At 39.1% G+C, this 25,954-nt stretch overlaps 2 protein-coding genes across 7 annotated transcripts in view; both read right to left on the bottom strand.

Moving 5' to 3' along the window:
• Positions 1–570: 570 nt before the first annotated feature.
• On the bottom strand, positions 571–11,802 carry LOC118165766 (cytochrome c oxidase assembly protein COX18, mitochondrial). The gene is made up of 6 exons (XM_035324020.1): positions 11,513–11,802; positions 10,115–10,215; positions 9,227–9,390; positions 8,186–8,298; positions 7,012–7,119; positions 571–6,187 (listed from the first exon to the last, which is right to left on the bottom strand). Exons 1-6 carry the CDS (start codon positions 11,762–11,764, stop codon positions 6,014–6,016), a joined length of 912 nt encoding a protein of 303 aa, XP_035179911.1. The 5' UTR covers positions 11,765–11,802; the 3' UTR covers positions 571–6,013.
• Positions 11,803–12,183: 381 nt separating this feature from the next.
• The window catches only part of ANKRD17 (ankyrin repeat domain 17), a 75,214-nt gene continuing 61,443 nt past the window's right edge, over positions 12,184–25,954 (bottom strand). For 4 of the 6 annotated variants that reach the window (XM_035323996.1, XM_035323997.1, XM_035323999.1 and 1 more), the window contains 8 exons: positions 24,924–25,079; positions 24,545–24,694; positions 22,409–24,057; positions 20,356–20,553; positions 19,052–19,300; positions 17,247–17,422; positions 16,748–16,912; positions 12,184–14,421 (listed from right to left, as the gene is read on the bottom strand). In XM_035323996.1, coding sequence (XP_035179887.1) covers positions 14,362–14,421; positions 16,748–16,912; positions 17,247–17,422; positions 19,052–19,300; positions 20,356–20,553; positions 22,409–24,057; positions 24,545–24,694; positions 24,924–25,079 — 2,803 coding nt within the window. In that variant the 3' untranslated portion in view covers positions 12,184–14,361. The remainder of the gene's footprint in view (positions 14,422–16,747; positions 16,913–17,246; positions 17,423–19,051; positions 19,301–20,355; positions 20,554–22,408; positions 24,058–24,544; positions 24,695–24,923; positions 25,080–25,954) is intronic. The other 2 variants (XM_035323998.1, XM_035324001.1) reach the window with 1 other exon arrangement.

The following is a 25,954-nucleotide window of genomic DNA, read 5'->3' as shown; positions in this document are numbered from 1 at the left end:
TATTCATACAAAGAACTAATGGGTCCACAAGAAACGTTAATATCCCAAAATCCAGGCATAATGCTCAGAATGCTAAACACAACAAAATAGCATTTTAATTACTAAGTAAAAAACTGCATTTAAAAATAACTGTCTCATGCACAAAACTTCCAAATGCTTATATTACCAACACATCCCCTATCTGTTTTCTGTTAAAATCGTAGACTTAAGTGATTAAGCAAGAATCTTAGTTCTTACTTTTTAAACGGAAAATCCTTTAAAATCTTTAAATAAGTAAATAATATCTTACCTTTCATTTTAAGAGAGAAAAATCTTTAAGTCCAACCCAATATTGACACAAAGCACAACAGGTGAATTATTTTATAATTGTGGTACTTAGAATTCACTAACATCGCAGTTTTGGGGGTGAGGAGGAAGGGTACACAAAGACTAAGTGTAGGTTTTCCTTTTTAAAGAGGTTGCTGACAATGCTAGCAGTTCAATATAGACGTAGAGTTGTAGCAAAACACCACATGCATATGCTCCATATTAATTTATGCAATTATCAATTATTAGAGCGAGCATAAGAAACAAATGAAGAAAAATACATTTATTAGTTAAAGGAAGAAAAGGAGGATCAAAGAAACGTGACAAACTGTTGTTAACTAATACCTATGTAAAGGCTGAGGATAGAAGACTGGGAGAAAGATTCCTATGGAATGGAGCACTCTCCTGTGCATTCTCGCTAAACAGCGAAGTCTAAGTAATTTATGTAAAATGTAGTTTTTTGATTTCATCTCTCTTACTACTTAAAGATTAATAGCATCCTGACAGGTGTAAAAGAGCAGTTTACCACAGCTTTCAGATATGCTTCAAAACACTTTCTGGAAGAATCATTTAATCATAGAGTTTGGAGAGAAAGGTTGAAAAACTAAAATTGTGGCATTGGGGAGAAAAGCTGAAAGGAGGGTTGTATACATATACACATAAATTTATGTACCAAAGTATACATACTCTAAACAAAAAATATTTTATTCCCCTTTCCAGTCGTCTCTTGCTTACTAAGGGCTTTTAGTATCAGCTCTCAGACAAGGCTGAAGTATGCCTGAGGCACGTGGATTTTTTCAACCTAGAGTGGAAAGTTTACTTTCTTGTCTTATAATTTATTTTACAATGTCTCCTGCCTTTTTATTCAACAGCTTTCAGACAGTTTTGTGGCTGAAGTCCATCAATCTTCTTTCATGCCTAGGCTGTTATTTAATAATTCCCTTTTCTAGATTTTTTTATCCATTATGTTGGAATAGAAACAGTCAATTTAACTTATTTATGCTACTGTTTAAAGGTCAGCTTTATGTTGTTAAGAGATCCCCAGGATGAACAGAACTTGCTTCTGCTTTTCAGAGTTTTTTTTTTTTTTTGGCAATGCTAGTAAAAACAATTTAGAAGTCCCAGTGCTTTTGATTGTGTTAAAAGAATTTAAAGAATTTGTGCAGCAGGATCTACTAACAAAATTTCAGAAACTATACATAAATTAAGAAACTTTACTTTTATTTTACTGAAAGCTTATTACTAGGGAGTACTTTGGCAGATACTTGCTGAAATGTAGAAATTTGAGATCTAACTCTAAACCTACCCTCTTTTAGTTTAAAGCCATTACTCATTGTACTATCACTTCACACTCCTTGACAAAGAGTCCCTCCCCAGCTTTCCTGTAGGCCCCCCTTTAGGTACGGGAATGCCACTACAAGGTTTCCCCAGAGCCTTCTCCGGGCTGAACAACCCGAACTCTCAGCCTGTCCTCATAGGAAAAGTGCTCTTAGCATCCTCACGGCCCTCCTGTGGCCCTCCACCACACCAACCTGCATTATACCTGAACCACTGCCACGTAATTCACAAATAAAAATACCAGTAAAAGTTAACAGTGCTTTTTTTACTGGAAGAATTACAATTCCCAATCCGTGATTATCACTGTTTCTGCTTTACAAACAAAAACAACCTTAGTTCCCCTAATCTGCTGCCCTGTGCAAGGCAGTGAAAGGACTACTCTGCAGGATATCCTTGCACAGTTCTTTTGTGTAATGCTCACTCTGTGATGAATCACCTATGTACCTGTGTATTCAGAGCATGAAAATACTAATAGTGAAACAACTGTTCCTTTTATCCACTTTGTTCCTTCCCCTCTCTTTGAGGGACAGCTATGAAACTTGTATACAAAATGGCTAACATGTCTGACAAAGACAAAACAGTGGTATCACACAAATGCATGCATTTCCAAATAAACAGAAGATACTGAAAATGCTGGATTCTCCAATGTCAGCCTATGCAAACTGGATTGGGCAAAGTTCCTCTGTGAGTGTTTGATGACAAAACAAGTTTTCCTTATTTATACAGTTATTTCCTGAAATATTCTGCCTGTAGGAGTTGTCAACTTGTAATCATACAGGATTTTTTGTTGTTTTGTTTCTCTTTTTTACATTTAACCAACAGTGTTCTGAGAAACACATAATTTTTTCTTTCTCTTCCAATACAGAGGTTTGCTCTTATTTTACATACACCAAATACTAAATTGCAACTACAGTTACAAACATGATTCAACAGAGCTGGAAGACTAAGTTTTGTCACCTCAGTATCTGGAACAGTTGAAACAAGCTGCATGGTACAGTTTATTTGCTGCCAGGAAACTTGCAGATCTGCAGAAAACCAATGCTCAGTGCACTATGGAATTTTTCTCCCGGGTCTACTTGAGTTAAATGAACACCTTCCCTGAGACGCATCTCAAAATAAATTAAATTCCTAACACATTAACTCTTAAATTTGAAGAATGATGCTTTCCTCAATTGCTGAAGAAACCCAACTTATTATAACACTCATGTTAATACTATGGAATCCTACCAGATCTTCCAAAAAAACACACTCCTCTTTATAAAATTCTTCCTGTCTGGTCAGCTGTACAAACCATGAGCTGTGCTATGCACTCCACAGTGATATATCCTAGCTTCTTGACTACGGTCTGCTTCTGAGGAACCACAATTTCAGTTGTCATATTTACCCTATGAAAAGGACAATCAAACATTGTACGCCTTGCACATAGCTCTCCACATGTTAACAGATTTGAAGCTCCTTGGCCAAAGAGGTACAGAATTCCTAAAAGCGACGTGGTGAATGGTTGAATACTTCTGCTTCATATTCGTTCGCTTCAAATAATATGCAGAAATATTTATTTTTTTCCCGGGTTTTAGGCTGAACAGTTTAAATGTTGTTGACCTTAAAACCATATATATTAATTTTTCAACACAGAAACAATAGTCAACTCCAGTGCAATGTCTCAACTCCTTTTCAGAGAGGAAGAATGACATCACCAGCACAAAATAGCTTCAGTCTTACTGGACTTCTACCCAGTAAGGGTATATCAGGGGATTGAGAATGCACACGTGAGAAAGGAATTCATATCACAGACTGACTTCTAATCAAAGTAAGGAGCAAGGACAAAAAAAACAGTTCACTGCTATTTTCCAAACCCCAAATTTCAAGCCAAAAACTGCAAATATTTCATAGATATGAGAAAGTGTTCTTTGCAATTTAATTGGAGGAGTAAATGAGACAAAAACAATGAATATGAGCACCGGAGCTGATCAGAATCAGCAAGCAAGAAGAATCCTAATTTGCAAAGCTGCGAGCATGGCTCGAGTTACTAAGTGTCCATTTTGAAAATGTTGAGAACTGTTCCAGCTCTACTCAAATTGTGCTGGTCACAGTCCCCAGGTATTTCCAAGCAAAGTGTAGGAAGAAAATAAACCACGGATGTGGAGTAATTCACTTCCTGAGCACTTCCCTGTTAGTCTTCGTAGTTTTGAGTTTGGGTTTAGTTTTGCAACGTGAGATTTGAAAACACTGAAGACCTCTTATATTTACTTTAAATATGCTCATCTATGGCCAGTTCCAATTTAATCAAACGTCTTGTCATCCTTCTGCTTAAAGTCTTTATTCATTTCTATTATTTCTGTGTTTATTTAACAAATGCTAAACTTAACACTTGACCTCACCATCACTCAGAAAAATCACACACTCTATACTACCTTAGTAGAGATCTACTATGAAAGAATTATAAACCCGTAATGAAGGAAGAAGGGCCTGCTCCTGCCATCTTTAGTTGCATGAGACCTATGACGCTGAGCACAAGAAAATTATCAGCCAGGCCCTTTAGGTCTTATCCCGTTGCCATTTTAGTTGACGAAAAGCTTCCCTTCAGCTTTAGTAGTAGCATTAGTAAACTCGCTAAATCCTGCTATGCTATGTGAGGTCACAAAGTATACCGAAGTCACCCATTCTCAAAATCTGTGAGCAAAAATCAACTGCAATATCTCACCAAGCTTCATTACCTTTTTTTTCCATTCAGCCAGGCCAGCTAGCATTGCGAAGTGAGTCACTCTCCAACATTTAAAATGACAAAACCTCATATGTTCATCAACCAACATACAAAATCTTGTAAATGCACCTCCTTACTGTAATAACAAACCTACTTTCCTGTACCTGAAGAACTGCATACATGGTTGCAAACAACAGTACAACCTCTGACTGAAACCTCAAAAAGGAAGAAAACACCTTTTTGGGAAATAAACATTATTACAGAAGACTAAATTCACCATTATTCTTAAGGAAACAGTGTTAAACAGTACATTTACAAGAACAAGGACACTAGAAACAAACAGAAGAAATAAAACAGAAGACTCCAGAGTCTTTCTGCCATGACAAAGGCATGTGATCACTGCCTTGGTACTGTTATCTGCTGTCAGCCCTGTGCTCCGTTTGCTTCTTTTTTCCCAGAGACAAATGTTTTTTTTTTTGACAAAAACTAACCATCCAAACAAAAAACCACCACAGGTATTTTTAAAATCACTTGCTCTTATCAAAGATTAATGAGCAGTGACTTGAACAGTTACACCATGAATCATCTTGTTTCTGTTGTATGACAACCATATGACAGCAAAGAAATATTTTGCTTTCTATCCTGATTCTTCTGTAAGAAAACATTGCTTTTTATGAGACTGGACTTGCACAAACTTCTGTGCAAAGGAATATCAGTGTGCATAGGCTTCATCTACTAATTTAAATGTATGCAGAGCAAGGTTAGAAGTAAACGTAAACTACCCCTACAGGAAGTGCTTACATATAATTACACAGATGCTTACATAAAAGCAAACAAACAAAAACACTCAAACACAGGTCCTTTGAGGCATAAAGCATTTGCAGTTTACCTTTAGAACTTATATTAGAATAGTTGATGTACAGTTGCATAAAATATTTGATTTCTTCTTTTTCAAGATGTTACTGGCATCATTTTAGTACGTACAATGGGCAGCTGTTACTCAATTTTATACATGAAAAAAATCAAAACCATAATGTCGTCACTTAACAGTTGTACACCAGAAACAAGACACTTACCCCCCTAACTCCAAATCTGATGCACAAAAGACTGCTAATGACCTAGTTTGCTTTGCAGTTTGCATGAATCATCTGTCAGAACTGTTGCAAAATGTCACATTAACCACACAACTTGACTCCATTTTCCAATTGACTCTAACTGATTACCAATCAACGTGCACCCATGTCTAAATTAACAAACCAATAACTACACTGTGTCAGCCCATCTACTCTTTCTACTCACCCCAGAATTCATAGTTCAATTGTCCACAGGTCAGATCAGCTTCACTACAAGAAGACAGCCTACATGAATCACAATTTTATTTAATATTCATCTTCACAATTCCTTACAACTATTTAGGTGATGGACTTCCATCACCAAACCATACTAATTGCAAAACCAGCATCCTCAAAACCAAACCTCCCAATAAACTTAAATTTGTGCTGATGAATCATTCATTATAGCCAGAGGGTCAGCATTTCCTTTGTAAAATAAATATATTTCAGCTGCAGCACTTGACAGTAAGTAAAATAAGCACATCTCAACAAAATACCACTTCTCAATTATGCATGCTAGCTTTGTGGGACAGCTCTTTCAAAAGTTCAAAACGCATCATTCCTTAAAACTGTATCTGGTAGTCAAGGCAGACACGATATCCCTGTAAGGAGTATCCGAGTCAGATTTGGTCCTTGGTATGGAACACAGTCGGCGAAAGGTCGGAGAACGGAGCAACAGGTTGTGTGAGAGTCCCATGAAGCTTGAGGACAACCAGTACAACGCCATGGACTGCAACAAGACAAATACTGAGTTCAGCCACCCTAGATGCAATGAAGACACTACAATTTCAGGCAGCTCTTCACAAACTACAATCACAGGTTATTCCTAGTAATCAAAAAACAACTCCTCTAAATACGCTCCTCTCGGTAACAAAATCGCTTCCATTTCAAATGTATTTTTCACTCTCTCTCAACTCTTCTGGGAAAAACGTCATCTACACTGAAGCTTGATAACAGTTTATAAATTAATTCATGTCCAACTTGCGTAAACACCTGTGTTTCAGACTAAATAAACCTGATCAGCCAACTGTACACATTGTTTTGCTAACCACTGCAAAAACATTCAGAAGTAGAACACTTGATAAAAATTAGATGTGTTCTAAGAAGGATGTGGAAAATTTCCAAATCTAAAAACCAGCTGTTTTCCTCTTACAGTAAGCAAATACATATTAGAGCTTCATTTGCATCTCCTTTAAGCACTCCCTCTCATTTCTGAAATCACAGAAAGCATGCTAGCAGTACTGAATTTCTTATCAAGCCTAGTTTGTGAAACTGATGTTCAGAAACTGTGACTTTGTAGATTCTTCCCTTTTGGACAATTATATCCCAGTGTGTTAGCAAATCTAATGCATGCTTAGACAGAAAGTCTTAGCTGTTTTAGGGCACACTATAACAAAAACCATTAAATAGAGAATATTTTATATACATATAAATTTTAATAGAGATCTATCACATAGACCAGTGATTTGGGCCATTATTTTGGCCCTATGAACGTATGAAATAGGCCACAAAAGTCACAGGTAAATGGAGACACCACCAAGACTCTGCACTTACTGAGGGGACCGTTGCAGCAACAGGGATCATTACTACTGACAACACTCTAAAGAAATTTGTAGCAAGCTTCTGGAACCTGGAAACTTCCATTTTTTGTGAGGCAAAAATCTGAAGGAAAGAGAGAAGAAGCCATCAGTTATAAATAAAATATTTGTCTCATGTTAGTTGTTTAGGAGAAAAAAAAAAAAAAAAGAACAGTAACAGTGTGGGGTTTCCTGTAACCTAGTACCCTTGTTAACATATTTTCATTTTCTCATTATCCATTTAACAACCTAGTACAATCTTTCCTTTAACTTGTTTCATGTTTTATGTCATTACTTCTTTGTGTAAAATAATTGTAGATGGGTACTTTGATAGGCCAATAAATCATTTCAAGGCAACATGATTTTACGCAGCCACTATGGCACATTCAGGATTTCCAGCACCTCGTCCTCAAGAACAGTCCTCTGATAAAGGGCTACCAAGAGGAAACAGATAAAACTAGTTGATGGGTAATCAAATGAAAACAAAATCAAGTCTACAGTCTTGTATTCTCAGAACACAATCTTAATCCATGTGACACAGAAGACAATGGAGGAAGAATAAAATCCAGTTGGTTAGTCTGTTGAGGGCAACTAACAGAAAGAGTAAAACAAAACAAAACAAACAACAACAACAACAAAAAAACACATTTCCATTAAAGAAAAAAAAAAGAAAATGAAGACTACTTTCTTCATTTTGTTTCCATTCACTCCTCCCTTCAGCTATCTTCCAACATTCTGGATTTCTCAATATATTAATTAGAACAAATAATATTGTTAATTTTGACTACAAGGTAGAAACAATTTTTTTCTGAGGTTAAAAAAAAAGTGGTTTTTGAAGATAAAACCCAGGCAGCTCATTGGAGAAGTCTTTTAAGAGCAAATTCAGAGCTGAGACAAAAATTTTATTGAGGTTCAAGTCAAGCAAATGAGGTATATCAGAAATGTCTCAGCAGAATTTTTTGCCTCTAAACAAGACACGTGCATATTCAAATACATGGAGCAATTAGGGTATTTTTCAGTTCTGCATTTAAAGCAGTCATAATCTGAAGCTACCACAGTGTTACTGTGTTTTATAAACAAGTAATATTGTCTTAAAAATCTGAAATGAAAATTATCCTCTTGGAATCATCCTGTTTATTCCACTAACATACCTCTACTATCAGCAAATTCAAGAGCCCAAGTGAAACTGGCAAAATCCACGTAGAATCTGGTGCTGTGAGGTCTGTAAACCACAATGTTCCACCTGTCGAAAACTGTTCTTGAACTAAAACAAAAATGAAAAGAAGGCATGGAATTAAGTATGATTTTCTACCTTACTTTTAGTCAGAGCTGTGCCAAACATGGCAGACAAATCACTCAGTTTTCTAGGTTCATCTTATTTATGTAACAAATGGTATTAAAAAAATATAGTCTTTTGTGTAAAAGATCACGTATCAAGGCAGTCTGCTACCAATATAAGGGAAAAATGGTGGGAGATACGAGAGATGCTGGTTAACTCAGCCACTGATTCAGGTCAGCCAGTGGCTGATTAATCATTAAATTAGGTTGATTTGAACAGCCATTTTATAAGCCAATAAGAATACACAGTGTAAAAATCTACACTGACACAATCTAAACTTTTTGTGCTTTTGAAGTAATTGTATTTTTCTTAATAACAATATCACTTGACACTTTTATTTTCAGAAGAACAAAATGTAAACTCTGTCTTCAGTAGACTACAAAACAATACAAGTGCGTATGACCTAATGAAATGTTCCATGCTGTTTTCAGAGCTCAGATCCCAATACTGCTTTTAAACAGGCATTCTCCAGCTCACAACCCCATTATACATACTGAAAGCATATAAACTGGTATCAGTTAAGCGACTGGATCCTGTTAACGCTGACTGAAATAGTTCAGATCAAAGAAAAGTGTAGGTGTGGTCCAGAAGCAAGCTCCTTGACTAAATGAACTGTGGTCTGCTCTAACACAACACATACAATGTACCTAATCGAAACATTTTAAATCCTTTTTATTAGATATTTATCTATACTTAAACTATTTTAAGTTTAAAAACTTAATAGCAGAGTAGTTTTTAGATCAGTTTGTACGTCAGATTCAGGACATTATGCTCTTTAACCAACTAAGTGCCTATAAAAACAGTAGCTGAATGAAAAATGACTGTTTTGAGTGCATCTCTTCAGGCAGATCACCTTCTGAGTTCAAGGCACCAATGCTGCAGTTGCGCAAAGCGAGGGACACAAAGACCCACATCGGAATCTGCACCCACACCAGTAAGGTTGCTTTGAAGGGATGGCAGTTGTCTCGAATGTACAGTTCCGTGATAATCCTCCGTAGGTTCTTCTTAAAATGAAACCTTTTAGAAAGAAAATAGTAATAATAATAAAAAATCTTCCAATATGATACAGCAGAAATTCTCAAATTCTATCATAATAATTCAACAGGCTGGGCATGCCAACTTGACTTATTTACATATAAGTCTGGAAAACCTGAAGATCTTTCATCTTAAAACATGCTTTTCTCTCTCCCTATTTTTTGCCAGCCCCCATTCCTCTCAACTTTTAGCTCTGTTCCTGTAAGCAACTTCTCATGAGTTTTCACATCATCATGCTAGAAGTGACTACTATATTTTATTTTACAATGCTTTTTGTCTGAACCGGGATATCACTTTTCCAACACAGAGGCCATGGATCAGTTATGTAGTCTTCAATGTCCTAGCTAAGATCTCCTGCTAGTAAATGAGGTGCAGTTCTCCACTAAGAAAAGAACAGAACCACAAGCCTTCATTTTCCTGGACACCATAACAGCTAAGGAAAGTTTAGTTGTGAGTAACAATGAAAGTGCCTAGATTTGGACATCTAATCAGTAGCTTCTCAGAAAATCAGAGCTAAAAGCGTTGCCTTTTAGGTTATATCCAACACACACACACACACACACAAAAAAAAAGTTTAAAAAGCAGTAAAAAACACCTAAGTCTAGGGCAAGAACAGATTCTTTTTCTATAAGGTTGCTTTTTGCAGGAGTTTTTCACACCTCCCACCTGGAACGTCTTTGTAGGGTACATGCAACTGTCATCTTACCTGGCAACCTTATCAGACCAACCCAGTTGCTTCCCACGAACGTAAACTTCATAGCGAAGACGCTCAGAAAGTTTTTTAATTTCAGGTTGTAAATTTTCCAACTAGCTAAAGAAAAGGAAACATGTTTATGACCAGACAAACAGTTACATGTAAGAACCGCTTCCTCTCCTCACCTCATATGGATACTCATATGGATATATTAAAAACTACTGTGAAGGACGAGGCACAAATCTATGAATAGCTTTTACATGTAGACTAAATAAGCATTTGAGAACACTAATGAAAAATATTTATGATAACAATCAAATATACCAGTAAAACCAATTGGGTTTTAAATTTTATTCTTAATTAGTATCTTTCTATTTTCACACAAGGGATCGTAACAAGCCACTTTACGTAGCAAAAAGCTTCAAATGTATTTTAAACTCCCACAGGATATAACTGCACCGTCTCCGAAGAATATGAGGAATGTTCTGAGGAATAAGAACAGATTCCATTATGGAATGCTGCAATACAACTTTCAGTTTTGCAATCAAAAGAGAAGAAAAAGAATAGAATACTATAGGAGAAACAAAATACATAACCCTATATTTTTAAAAAAAAACGTTAAAATGTACTTCTTTTGCCATATCGCTTTTTGAATTATAATCACTGAAAATTCATGTCTGAGAAACACAGGTGCTTTTAAAGACCTGTCCAACCTTTCCCATTGTTATCTCACACAACGTATACAGATGATAAGTAAAGATCTCATTAATTCCAAATTAACTTTGAGCTCTCACAGCTGTCATCAACCAAAAATCCTCAGAAGTTGCCAAAGAAAAGGAACAGAAAAGGAAAAACTTCCTATCATAAAACCAAAGTGGCTCCTTTATCACTGCAGGGACCGTATATAAGCTCTTTAGTAACTTCAACTATTTTCCTCACTCTTGAGGAAAAAAAAATGGACGTTTAGGAGGTACCGAAGGCTAACACACATCAGACTTTTAACGGAGTGATGTGATTTGCAGTTGTGTTTAAGGTAACTCGAGGCACAGAGAGCACCTTCCATATACAATTTGACTCACGCTAAAGCAGTTAAGCTTTTATGCAGCTACCGCGACAAAACATATTCACGTTTTTCAGCTGTATTTAGGCTTGAAGCATTCAAGGAATGACAAATAAACAAAGAGAGGCAAGTTTACAGCCAAAAAAAAACCTTCCGCGGGTTGCAGCGCCTCTCTCCACATGAGTCCAGTCAGCAAAGGAGACCCCGGGCAAAGGCGGGAACAGCCGCCACAACCCCTGACACGCATTTTTGTGGTAAAATAACTGCACTGCGCACACTACGCTGCCCCCATTTATTATCTTCCTCAAAAACAACAGCTCCTGCGTGTCCCCCCCTCAGCCTGGACCCACCTTGGCCAGGAGGCGCCTCTGGTGGGCGGCGAGCGGCAAGGTGACGGCGGTGCGGAGGGCGGCACCGCCGCAAACGATGGCGGCCCACCACGGCAGCCCGGCGGCCGCCTGCAGGGCGACCAGCCCACCCTCAGCCCAGTGCACGGGCGCCGTCTGCGCCAGCCACCCGTACCAGCCGCCGGGGCTCCCGCTCGCCGACGCCGCCACCACAGCGGCGACCGTTAAGGGCCGACCGCGCGCGAGCCGCCACATTCTCAACGTCCGCCGCGCGCGCAGCCCGCCCAGCGTGCGGTCGGGCTCGCGCGCATGCACCGAGCGCGGAGGGAGGGTGACGTGCCGGGCTTACGCCGCCATTTTGGATGAGGGCAAAAGGAAGGGAAGAGGACCGAGAGGAAAATGGCCATTGAAAAGGGCAATTAACTTTTCACAGCTTAACTGCTGCAGTAATGTTTTTATTTGCCCCAACGTAGCTCCTTCCTAGCCCCACAGTTGTAAAGCAAGTGCCCCCACATCTGAAAGTTGCTTCATCAAGCATGTTCACTCTCTCTAAATTTCCCTTTGAGTCCTCTGTTGAAAGGAGGCTTCTATCTAGAGCAGGGGACTGTTTTCTTTTAAAATAAAGAAGACCTGCCAGGTCTCAAAAGAGTACGTTCCTTTTTTTATTATTATTATTGGTCAAATAAATGCAGTACATTTGAAATATATATATAAAAAAAAAAGTATCTGAAAAAAATGTTCCTACTACAGACTTCCAAAGAGCCCAGGCTTTTATTTACCAAGCCCAATGCCACAGCTGTAGCACCAAGCCTATGCTACCCTGGCCACAGTCGGATTTTCAAGTCAACAAAATACAGTAAGAAACCACATCCTAAGAAACTCTGTTCATTTAGGCCACAGAATACATTATTGTAATAAATATTGAGTAGTCTCTCTGTGAAGGATTATTTCAGAATAAGAACGTAAATAATCCTAATTAGTACTGAAGCAGTAAGCCTAAAACTCTAGGAGAGGGCAAGAGGTCACACAAGACCTGAATGGCACTACTCTCCACTAATAGTAAGGTGCTGAAATGGAACTGCAATACATTTTTCTCAGCAGTTCTTCGGTTCAGTATCCATTTTGATACACCCCCTTCTTTACACAACATACTTCAAGTGATCAGAGAGCTGGAAAATCGGAAAAATGAGCTTGCTTAATGAGAACATCACCTAAGGGTATGTAAAAGGACATCAGTACACACAAAACTTCCGGTCAACTCCAAAATTGCCCAATGTTTAAAAGGCAGTATGTTTCTTTGGATAAATTTCCCCCCTACACACACTAAACATATGGTTGCTTAAGTACCACCATAATAAATACAAAATAGCACTTGAAAAATTCATGCCTTAAAAGCAGACCATTTAACTAATGTGTCATTTCTTGGACAGATTGTATGTCTCAGGAGAGTAACTTAAAACAGAAGGGTTGAATTTGAGTGACACAGCAAGTAAAAATAACAAGCTTTCCCTTCAGCCTTCCTCCAGACAGAATAACCAGTAACAACAGATCGTGGTGGCCCACATTGTCTTGTGCCAGAAGACATTCAACTTGTAGATGTACTTTACGCTGTATATACACAAAGTGTACAGGCATCTTGACTCAAGCTCTGCACCACTGCTGACTGAGCCCTTCCTCACAGGACCCAAGTTTTTTCCCCGACACTGGTGTTTGCTCCACAACTAAGTGAGGAAGGTGACAGCTACTGAAGATGATGGTAAGGAATTTTTCATTTGGACTTCCCAAGACAAACCATCTCTGGTCAGCAAATGAGTTGAGAACATGACATAATCCACTTAAACAAAGCCTCTTATTCTGAAATAAGCCTTCATTTGGAGCCAGTTTTCATCAGATAAGTCCTACTGGAACTGCAAGTTAACACTCTTGTTCTTGAAACAACACATACCAAATATGTATCTTTTGAAATTACTTTTGCAGGCAAAGGAAGGAACTGGATGAACAGAAGCTCTGGGAGCACTCACAGAACAGAAGAGGCCTAGTTGCATCAAGCCAACTAGATGCTGCAGCATGATACATTTGCTTCCTTTGCTGGGCAAGTAAGGGAGTTGGTGTGGAGACAGCTCTTAATATGCCAAATGTCTGTCTGTTTTCTCAAGCACTTTCAGCTGAAAAGCCTTCCATGCAAGGAAAATGGTAACTCTTAAAATCTGGTTACAACTGATGTATACCTCCTGAAAAAAAATCCAACACACATGTGGAAGAGACCCTCTGATAATGCCCAGCTTTTATACTGTACTTAAATTACACAAGTAGAAAAGTTATGCTTATTAATAGTTTAATGTATGAAGGAAACATCCAGATTTCTGAATATGAAGGTACATATCTCACATTAATTTAAGTCTACATAAAGTAGAGCCTCTATACTGACATATTGAAATTTACTTTCTGCTTAGCCATTTGTTATGTAAACAATTGTACATTTATTTGCCATTCTAAAACTTCAGGATCAAGTTTACATAATTTTGCTAAATTTCTGTGTTTGCTCAGAAGCAGTTTACAGTACTAAAACCAACCAGCCAAAGAACAGCTTCAACAGAAAGTTATGTCAAAAAAAAAAAAAAAAAAAACAGGAAAGGAAAGAATAAAGGCTAACTAAGTTGAAACGTATGATGGTGGGGAATGGGTGGTCACAATGTTCACAGAAAAAGGTCAGTTAGTAAGTTCTTCTGCAAAAAGCCTACACACTTCAGTCAAGCACATCAGTAGAATGATCTGGGAGCACATAAACTGTTTCTGCCATTTGTGTTTTCCTCTGTAAAAAAGGAATCTCAAGGCCAGCAAGTTGATCCCACTCAGCCAAGTTGGTTCATATGCACACTGTTCATGTGAGGTGTCCAAGTTCCAGTCCACACCTGAAAAAGAAAAAGAGCTTAATACCACATAGGAAATACTTCAGCTCAAAGTATTTCAGAAATCAAAGCCACATTGCAGTGCTTACAATTTCCACTACACTGAGGTGAATTTTAACATTGGACAATGTAGCAATCAATCATCGAAAAGCTACCCTGATTTACTTTCATCACTTGTTACCCTGCTGCAGTTCAGGTCAGAAAAGGCTTTTGGAGAGGGAAATAGGCATTTCATCTGTCTGCCTGTACTCATTTCACCTTGGCCACAAGTTCCATCTTACTCCTCCTTTCTACACGGTGCAAAATATACTTTCACCCAGCCCAAATACTTTTCTCCACAGCAAAACCAAAAAAAATCTATGATATTTATGTTCACTGGTTCCTCCATTATAACAACACTGGTGTGATATATATTTTACAGTGTTTGGCAGGAAAAATGTATCCCTTTAAACCGAGGGAAGTAAAGTATGCCCTCAAAGCATGCCAGGTCCACTGTCAAGGAGAACTAACACAATTCTGTGCATGTGCAAGATTATTTATGACAACTCCTGAAGACTTCTGGTTTTCAGAACAAAAGGCTTTATTTCCTCTTTACCTCAGAATGTTCAGAGAATTAAGAACTTGACTTTGACACCTTGAATTATTTTCTCCCAGAGCATACCAACCAACGCAGTTCTGGGAAAACTCAAGTGTAACAAAGTACAGCTACCTTTGGGGAGCAAAGGGGTTTGTTATTGTTTTTGTTCAACTAAATCAGAAGTTGCCAGATAATGGGCATAAGCAACTTCAGAGCAATACAGAAACTCTGCCCAAGCAGACCACCTTCAACAACAGATATCGGCACCCCTGTGGTCTGCCAGAGCTGAATGTGGTTTTGAGTAATTCAATTGAGTAATACAATCTGAGTAGTTCCCAAGCAAATAACATCCAGAAATATTTTTGTTTAATAACAGTACAACAGAGCTCAGTGTATAATTAAGAATAAACAAGGGGTTTCAACATCAGAGCTAATGATGATCCATTATAAGTGACTGGCTGAGTACATCAAGGAGGTTTGGGTCAACATCATCCCAGTACCTAAATTATATTTAATCAACATACCTATAACCAATGCAAGATCAAAGCAATGGCCTGATGAGCTACTTCCTCCCTTTCCGTACCAACTCCCAGCCCAGTGAAGACATCATACCTTTTAAAACTTAGCAACAATCCTTTAGACCAGTCCTGGTCTCATCTGGGACAGAGTCTTCTTCCCAGTAGCAAGTATGGTGCCACGTTTTGGATTTAGGATGAAAATAATGTTGATAGCACACATTTTAGTTGTTGCTGAGCAGTGCTTATGCTAATTCAAGGCCTTTCTGGCTTCTCATGCTGCACTGCCAGAAAGGAGGCAGGGGTGCACAAGAAGCTGGGAGGGGACACAGCCAGGGAAACTGACTCAACCAGGCCATAAGGATATCCCATGCCAAATGTCATGCTCAGCAATAAAACGGGGGGGGGGGGGGTACCTTGGCTCTGGAACCATCTGGTTATGAGCCATCATGTTGTGCATTGCTTCTTTCGGGTATTTTTTCCCTCCTTGTTTTCCTTTCTTATTAATCTGACTTGACCTCAACTCATGAGTGTTATTTTTTTTTTTGTCTACAATCCTCTCCCCCATCCTACTGAGGGGGAGTGAGCCAACAGCTGTGTGGTGCTTAGCTGTCTGCTGGATTAAACCATAGCAAGACCTAATGCTGTTTTCCCTTTTTGAGATGGGAAAGCTTATAGAACATCTAATGAAGGGCTTTTCTCATAAAAGCAAACTGATGGTGTTTTTCCAAGTGTAGAACTGCACAGACAGAAATCATGATCATTTGAGTAAAATACACAATTTAGGAATATCTTCTGTGTAAGGACTTGCCTACAACACCATCAAGGAAACTCATTTGCAGTAATTAACCAGGTGTCTACTCTGATTGAATAAGCAGTTTCTCCACATTCAGCTGGAATCAAACATCCTATTTCTCAAGCACAAATATGTTCACAGAATTAACTACACTCCTTTAAACTGCATTAACTTACTGATGTTGATTTTTAACTTGGGTATCAACTTGAGCTTATTTTTGGAGAGACAACTGACATTTACAAGCTGTCTGTACATGCATACAGCACTCAGTGCTGGGGGGGAGGTTAGAAAGAAGAACAGCAAAGAAATTTAAAGGAATGAGCAACAAGAAAAAACACTAGGTGATTTTCATACTTTCCTACCTTTCTACTTTTTTCTGTTTTAATACTTTCTTTTCCTTAATCTATAAGAAAATGGTGAATACAAGATAAAAAATATTACCGTCTGAGGCCCATTATTTTCTGTGGAATTTGAAACCATCTTTATCAGTGAGTTCCAAGACGGGTCAGCAGCATGAGGCCCATTAAATATCGGGCCTCCAGTACCATCTGCAATGGGGGCTACTGGAGGAATCATTGCATTCCCGTACACAGAGAAAGGCATACCCTTAAGGGGGAGGGAAAAAGCAAGAGTCAGTATGTATTCAGAAACACTACACCGTTAAACATAGACAGTAACAGAAGGGAATTCATCTTAAAGAAATGGTCTTAAAGTAGTAATAAAAGGCCTTACTTAAAGAAAAACCTTTCTTGCCATATATTTGTTACATCATGGACATTGTTGACAGATCTCAGCTTCTTCAATACTGTCAAGCCAGTTTGCGTTTTAGCTCATGCCTGCTCAACTGCACATTGAGCAGTACCTCACGTTGTTTACTGCCAGACACACGGAGGTAGAAATCAAGCAGTACTGCACATATAAAGTACAAGAGGATCATTACCCCGACTTTGGGGAAGTCCATGTATCCTGCAGGAACGGGCTGATGGAATGTACCGGAAGGTGTTACAATTCCCGTGCTGTCTCTCTCCATGGCTTGGTGTGAAAACACGCCTGGATCAGACATGGGCCTGTGGATCATGTGGCTCCCCATTCCGCTGTGACACCAGTCCACTTTATCTAACAGAACAACACAACAACACCATGAGCCTTGACACCCGCTAATCATCAGCATCAATATTTGCACACCACAACATTTCTAAAAGTGGTATTTGCTCAGTTTACAGTTCCTGTGCATCCACCTATATTACAACTCGGTTGCATGTGGGATGAATAGCATCTGAAATGGTACCTCAGTTGCTGCTGTGGAATAACTCCCTGCAAAGTCATTGCGAAGAGTTTTGAACAGTTCCATACAACAAAGGTGTCACCTCTGCAATTTTCCTTCAATTGAGAGGGAGACCTGGCATTTGTACTAACTCCTCCTCCTCATAAAAACTCAATTTCTTGCACCTTTTATACTGAGAAATAGGTATGCATGCTATGAAGGCTATTTGCACCACTCTGTTATCATTATTTCATGCTTTTTATCATGAACTCAGACAGGGAAGTACTTTCAACAAGCAAAAAATAGTGGACTTGTATACTTATATTCTAATTGCATGAATTCATCACAGGCAACTTAGCACTGTTACTACAAATTGCAAACAACAGGCAAATCATTTTTTTCAAAATAAAATATGGAAGTTTGATTGGGGTTGAACATAGAAACTCTTCTGAAGCCATCTTAATTCTCAGAAAGAGAAAAGTCAATTCGATTCTAAACTAAATATCAAATGCTGAAGTAATTGTACAAAACAGAAACAAAGAAGCAGTAGAAAAACAAAGCTATGATACATGAAGATAAACTTTTATACCTAGAGAATGCATAGAACCATATTTCTAGAATCTTCATGATGACTAGCCAATCACTACACAGATGAAGAAAACAGAAGTTAAAAAAAGGTTTTGGATACACCTTTTTTTGCATTAGGGAAAAAAACACGAGAAGAATGTGCACTGTCAGCCTATTAAAACTTTAAGAGATGTTTGGGCTGCTCAGTGAAGCAGTGGAACAGGTTGTTCAGAGGCTGAGCAGTTCTCATTCTCAGAGGTTTTCAGGATCAGATTGGATAAAGGCCTGAGCAACCCAGTCTGACCTCACAGGGAATCCAGTTTTGTGCAAGAGGTTGAGATGACCTCTACAGGTTCCAATCCAACATCATCTTGTGACTCTCTCCCCCTCAGCCCAAATGAGGAAAAATTAAAAAAAATTTTTTTTAAAAACAGGTCTCGTGTAATTTGCATCCAAGAGCTATTTGTTGAGAAAAACTGTCTGTCAGTAATGTAAATTATTAATCAATTGTGAAATACTGAGTTCCATGACACTACAGTTCAGACCCTTATTTTAGTAAAAGACAAATGGTGTGACTGGACAAAAAAAATGAGAAGGCCTTTATTTCCTTGTCTTCCTAAATGAATTGATCCTCCATCAGCTCATCTCTGTACAGGATGGTTTTACTTCCCTTGTTATTTCTTGCTTTGAGTAAAAAGCCTTCACAGCCAAGATGTTTCAAAACAAGGTTTTCTGTGACCTTGATAAAACAAGACAAATGGATAGCATGTCAAAGACCTTGCTCCACCTGCCTTAGAAAAAGCACATCTCTAAGAATCTTACTTCATCATCACCTTTCAGCTCCAAAGGAGAATTAGGAAAAGACAATACTGCAGCAAGCTGCAAGCACATGGATGTCTATTAACACAACGTACCTTGATTGCCACCTATACCTTCAAAGGACCAGATTCCACTATGTCCCACTGGAGCAGCTAAGTTGCTCCCGATAACAGATGGAGTAGAAGTTCCAGTTTGTCTAATACGTGCAGACCGCTCAGTCCCAATTGGAACAGGGACTTTTCTGTCCTGAGAAACATTACTGTTTTTTTCCGATCCCAAGGACACTGCTGAGGGGGTGGGAGATGGCGCTCTTACTCCAGAAGACACTGACTGAGCAGGAGATTCTACAGAAAAACAAGTAGATTTAGGAACAGCAGCCAGACCCTCCCCTCACATTACTATAAGCCTGTCACTTAATGTCAGGTTATACACCAAAAATGAAAATTACTAGTTTGTTAGTGCCCTATGCATACAGCAGACATTTCAACATAATTTTAACAGTTGTACTTGCAAATCAGAGACATTCAACATTTATTTCTTACATAAAATGAGTACCATGCCCTGTCAGCTAGTGGACATGCACTGCAACAGACAGTTTAAAATCTTAACTAAGCATTACTGTGTATCAACAATAAAGGATTTGAGCATAGCTGAAATAAACCAAAATGGTGGTGGTTGTTTTTTTTTTTGTGTGTGTGTTTTTTTTTTTTTTGTTGTTGTTGTTGTTTTGTTGTTTTTTTTTTTTAAATCATGAGTTGTTCTATGGGGTTTTTGTTTTCTTTTCATAATCGCCAGTAAAACTGATTAACTCATTCCCTGAAGAAACTGGCTTTTAACAGTTAATTTTTTTCTTTCCAAAAAACTCTGCTGCATAGCCAGAACTGCAGGAGCCAGTAATGGAGGAAGGTACCAGAACTTGCCCTAAGCATCTTTCCCTGAAATACATTACACAGTTCTGCTTTAAAAAACATCAAATACCAACTCATCACCTGTATAACTGGCTTTCGTAAAAATATCATTACATGATTTACACTGCTCACACTTGCAATAATACTCTCAAACCAAAATCCTTGACTCTTTTTCGCAAGGTGACTGAAAGAGTGCCATGTATGGTAGTAGTCCAGTACTAATTGCAACAAGAATAAGGAACTCCAAAAGCGTGACAAAATCATAGCTACTAAAATTTTCTGATATTTTGATTCTCAAGTTTTGATTTCTAGCTGCCTTTTTAAAAAAAGTATCCATCTATGGCTGCCTAAAGGCTTAGAAAATATCAAAAAAACTTAAGTTAAAAATAACCAGAGCCAGAAAAGCCTACCTAAAATAGGCAGTACCAGGCTGTTTTTTTTCCTATTAATACAATATCTTCTCAACTAGTTTATTGCTGACTAGAACTCACCATTTGATGCTGATGAACATGGAGGCAATAAACTAAGTGGGGAAAAATGTTGTCTGTTAAAATTAGCAGCTGCAGGTGCTCCGCCAAGAGGTGTCCCAGGTGCATATATTTGACCTCCAGAAATGTTTGAGGCAAAGTTACCCAGGTGTGTAGAAGAAGGTGTTACAGGAGCATAGGGTGAATCCATACTGACAATACCTAGAGAGAAATTGGCAGAAGTGACTCCCATTATTGCCAGATCTCTATGAAAAACGTCTCCCGTATCAGGGAAAAAAACTAGGAAAGAAGGAAAACTTGTACCCAGTTAGGATTTTCTGTTATTATTTTGCAAAATAATTGGGAGTCTTAAGCTTCATGCTCCACAAGTCTCGATAGTACGCATCAGTTGTGTTGTACATAAATCACCCTTGACTCATGTTACCATGCAGATACCTCAAATGGAAATCAGTTCATGAACAGAATGTGTGTTCTGACGTAAGTGGACATCAGAAAGAAAATTGTTTCATTATTTTGTAATTTTTATTTTTGTAGGTTCAAGCAAGTGTGATTTTGTACAAGGGAAAACTGAGGTAATACTAAAAATCTGCTGACTTTTTCCCCATATACATTTCATTTTACTGGAAAACAATTTCTATATATATAGACACCTTGACCAACACTGAAGTGATTGTTTTTCCAATCCAGAGACCAATTTTCCTTTGCTTAATAAAAAGGCACCTTATTAAGACCAAGTGGCACCAATTCTACACGAACAACTCACCTTAGCTGAGGTGTCCAAACTACAAGCAATACTATCCTCTTAATATTGTCAATGAAGAAATGTAAAAACAAACAAGAACCTTATGACCCAGTGAATAAAAAAAAGCTTTATGTCCAACTGCTGTGACAGTTGGATCATTTTCCTACTCAAAGCTATTTTTAAAAGTTTAATATTTGTAGTCATACTTGGAAAAAATTATTTCACCACTAACAGGCAGAAGAATAAAATAGCACAGCAGCTGCCTCCTCTGCACCATCCCTTATGAAAATTTCAACCTTTTCCATCAAGTTCTTCAGGTTCTCTCCTATGAACTGATGTGACACTCCCTGACTCTACAGACATTTCCAACCTCACCTATTGCTTCTACAGGCTTCCAAACTGTTGGGATCGTGGTATTACCACGGTCAGAGCACTGATTTTACTCAAACCTGATGGGCATACTCAAGTGATATATAGCATATGCACATGCAAAAGTCCAAACAAATAAAAGATATTAAGTTGCCCAAAATTCATGGGTAGTTCCTCAAGAGCTCCTCAACACCATAATTACAGAGCATGGAAAACTAGCTGTTAAATTTCTCAGTTGATAAGTGAAGCTACACTACCAACTCAAAGACCCTACTAAAACAAGCACAGATGGTATGAACTGTGTGTGTACTTTCTGGGAGCTTCAGAACAAATTCTGTGACAACTCCTTGGCTTCTATTTGCGCAGAAGGCTCAAAATCTTGCTACAGAAGTGAGCAAGTTCATGATTTTTTTTTTTAATTGAATTTAGTATTTAAGAGAATACACCTTCTCTCTAATCCCACATTAAAACAGGGTTTATTCATTTATTTTTTTAAAATCAGACTAACACTTTGAAGAATGCGTAAACATTTCTGTAGTCTAAGAACGAGCAGCAAGTTATCACAAACCAGAATAGTTATTAGCTGGTGGCACAGAAAGAAGGTGAAAACAACAGCAAACTGTTTTATTATCTCAGCTATTGCAGAAGAGTAGAATGGAATGGCAAAGAATACAGCTCGACTTTCACCAAGCTCATCAGCTCCTAAATAGTTATGGGATTTGATAGGTGGCACTTAAAAGGAAGATGAACTCAGCTATGCCTACAGAAACAAGAACAATAAACTGTATTGTTCTGTATAAACAGTGAAAACTGCAGGGCAGACAGTGATTTACCACAAATGACCACAAAAGCCAAGGCAGAAAGTATTAAGGCTTCAAAATGAAAACACACAGCAGTTATTAGAAGAATATATTATGAAGATACAAACACAAAACACAGACTTACCTGAGGGACTTGGAGCTGGCCTCTGTAGTGGTGGCCTAAAACCTGGGGCTTTGGAAGTATCAGACTGATGTAAAGGATCTGAATTTGGCAAAAATGAAGACTTTCCTGACAGCATAGACTCTGGCGTTGTCTGAGATGAAACGACAGAACCACCCCAGAAGGCATGAGCAGACGTAGGACTGTTTTCGAACAACGTACTGAAGGGCCCAAATGGTAAAGTAGCACTGAAATTGTTACCCATGGACTTGTTAGCTGGATGGGTTGAATTTTGAGAAGCACTTTGTGTACTTAAGGTAGAAGGAAGCTGCACTGAAGAAGGAACGCTGTGGGGCCTTTTAATGTGATTAACATTGAGGACTGCGACAGAAGAATTTTGCACAGGAGCTGGATTCTTATGGACACCACCAGTTCCATGGACAGGCGGTCTGATGGCAGGGGTTTCCATCTTAGCTGCAGGCTGAGAAGACCCCACTGATGTTTGAGACATGGGATAGGTCATTGGGGCATTTGTTGGACCTGCCACGGGAGCAGATGAGCTCGTTGCTGCTAATTTGGGAGGCACAACCATTCGAGGATCTGGTGCAGGAACCTGAGGCTGCTGAAGAAGGGGTCTTGCCTCTTGCAGAGGAGTTCCCGGAGGCTGTTGATGAACAGGGTGCACAGAAGTACTCCCAGAACCTGTACTGGGCTGCCTACTGCTGGTCGAGCTGCTCGCTTCTACTGCTGGCGGACTACCCATTTCCTGATCAGATGAAGGTGCACCTTTATTCGGAGAGGTCGCTGCACAGTCTGAAGGACTGCTTCGAGAAACACCTGCCGGCTGTGCAGGAGGAGAAGGAGATGATGGGGAAGATGCAGGGTAGTGTTCTTTGGCAGTAGGAATTGGATACGTTGCATTCGTAGCCACTGTGCTGGTGTTACTTGCTGTGGTTGTCACCGTGGTTGTCGTGGCATTTGACGTCTTCACAACTGTGACAAAAAGCTGCCTTCTGACTGAAGGCGAACTTGGACTGCCATTTGCAGAAGAACCAGGCACAGTAGAAGCCACTGAACTTGTTGTAGCTGTTGGACTAGTTGTCAAAGAACTTGCTGAATTCACCTGAGAACCGCTGCTGTTCTGGTTGTTATGGCGAGGCACCATGTGAGGTTTAGGTGAGTTGGTAGCTCTTGCGGGGCTCAATGGCCTAACAGGAAACGGCCCCCACGTGGACTGAGCTGGTGGGAAAGTACCTCCAAAGTGGGTCATGGGCAACCGAGGTGGACGGATTTGCTGGAAAGTCTGAGCAGCGAGTAAAGCATGTGCAAACTGCGGAGGAGGATATGCTAATGGAAGAGAGACTTGGAAACCGGGCCGCACGTTATTCACTGGATTCTTAACGGTTTTGTGATTGGATGCTGAAGAAATTGCAGGCACGGTGAGCGCAGATGCAGTCTGAGATGTTGATGAAGCAGCTACGGTGGTCACTTTAATCCCCACGAGAGAACTGTTAGCAGCTGTAGTGGTGGCAGGTGTTGATGACCCTATTTTGGAGTTCACAGCAGAACTTTTCAAGCGGTTCTTTGGAATAAGTTCATCGATTTCTTTATCTGGGTCCTTAATCAGAGCATTAATCAACTGTGTGGCCTGTCTCGTCGATTCCGTGCCACCCCTACAGACCAAGAGGAAGGGGAAACAAAAGTGCATCCAAAACATTTACACACATTGAAGTACCTCAAGCACAGGATCCAGCCTGTCTTCTGTCATACTAACAGCAAAAAAAACTCTCAGGAGTGAGGATGGCATTTTCTTGCTACTGACTGTTATTTAAGAAGCTCAAGTTAAGTACTCTAACCAAAAAACCTGCCTCGTTAGGAAGTTTACTTGTCTAAAAATGCCTACATATTTAGACATGTCTAAGCAAGTAGATTTCCGCCTTCTCCACCTTGTCTTCAAAGTTTTCTTTTGCACAAAGGCAAAGTTAGAAGACCTGCAGTTCAACTCTGTTTCCCTCCACACCATTTGTCTCCACTAGCCTAAAGCAGCATCTGTTTTTTCCAAGGGACTATCGAGTCAAACCTTTCAATTTTTCTGTACAGAAGCATGTTCTGCCAGGAGAAAATCCTCACAGCAATGAACAGATGGAGTGGCCTGCTTACCTTATTGTTATTATTCTATCTCCAGTTTTGTCCTTCTGTTTGTCGATATCTATGTGTGCTCCTGTGCACTCACGTATAGCATTGATGTTGCATCCTCCTCTGCCAATGACTCTGGATATGACAGTTGATGGAACAGAAACCTTCTTGGATCTATACAAAAAGAAACAACATTAGCTAGGAAACATTTCAATGGCATGAAGAAACGGGCAGATTAGCCACAAGAACATTATGAAGATTAAACCTACATAGCAAAAACTTGTTATAGGAAGAACTGCATTCACTAACCCCAGAGAGGTCTACGCTAATTAAAATGATCTGTAATTAAAATGATCCGAAAAGGGACATATATGAAGCAAAATTAGGGGAAGGTTTTGCTTACCTTCTTACAACTTCCTTCCACCCTTCTTCCCTTTTCTGACCACGTTTAGGACTAGCGATGGTTAGCTTTCCATTTGGAGAAGAAAGGGGAGAAGGACCAGATTTTGTGCAAGTAGACAAGGAATTAGTCGTCACTTCGCTGATAACTTCAGACAGCCTTAAAAGAAAGGAAATTCTCTCAGTATGCAGGGTCACAAAGAAAACAAGAACGACTTCCTTTTGGCTCAATCTTCAGCCCACCAAAACTTCTCTTTCAGCACAAGGAACACAAAAATTAGAGTGCACAACCCAGGTTAATAACAACACTGGGTTAAAAGCAGGTTACCATCATCCTCCATCCCCTAGAAAGAGCTCAAGGGTTTACTTCCTTTTTGTAAAGCATTAGTGTGGTGTCAGCACCCACTACAAAATTGTAACATTGCTTATACAGGCTTAAATGATAGTTGTATCCCAGGAACTAGAATTTCCAAGGAATATTAATTCCTACTGTTCAACACCTTTCACCAAAACACCACAGTTCACGAAATACCAAGTTATCTCACTGTTAAGATCTTGGGTTCTTTAAGATCTTGGGTTCTTAAAGTACCATACAGTGGCTGAAAGGATACATTGCATTTTAGAACAAGTACTGCTCAAATACTTGAGTGTATCCAAATGGATTTGGGTTCTAGAGCTAGCACAGAGGTCTCTGCATAGCTCTGTTAATTACACTCATACAGTACAGCTCTTCAAAAGGCAGGAAAGTACTTCTAGACTGTCTCCAGCTCAAACCTTTACATTAAAGCCAGAGTAGCCTTAGGCAAGCCTGGAAGAAGAAGACAGCAAAAAAAGCAAAGCAGCTACCACATAGCACAAAAAGAATTGTATTAAGAGGAGGTGGCTTCAACTGAGATGCTTACGTCTCCCAGTAACTTAACAGTTCTCTTAGTTTCAGATCCACAATCATAACTCCCCCTTCAGAGCCTACTACTCAGTTCATAGTCAAGCTGCAGAAGTTATTACACTCCTCACACACTACAACAAAGACACAGG

This window comes from Oxyura jamaicensis, chromosome 4 (assembly GCF_011077185.1).
Source record: "Oxyura jamaicensis isolate SHBP4307 breed ruddy duck chromosome 4, BPBGC_Ojam_1.0, whole genome shotgun sequence".
Classification (NCBI taxonomy): domain Eukaryota; kingdom Metazoa; phylum Chordata; class Aves; order Anseriformes; family Anatidae; genus Oxyura; species Oxyura jamaicensis.
This window is presented reverse-complemented; position numbering and strand designations above follow the sequence as displayed.

Excerpts from the sequence above, each read along its gene's own strand:
- LOC118165766 (XM_035324020.1), bottom strand. The coding sequence starts at position 11,764 with ATGTGGCGGCTCGCGCGCGGTCGGCCCTTAACGGTCGCCGCTGTGGTG. Across the intron at positions 10,216-11,512 it reads AGAGGCGCCTCCTGGCCAAG|TTGGAAAATTTACAACCTGA; the intron begins GTGGGTCCAGGC and ends TTCTTTAGCTAG. Across the intron at positions 8,299-9,226 it reads TGGTGCCTTGAACTCAGAAG|TTCAAGAACAGTTTTCGACA; the intron begins GTGATCTGCCTG and ends TTTTTGTTTTAG.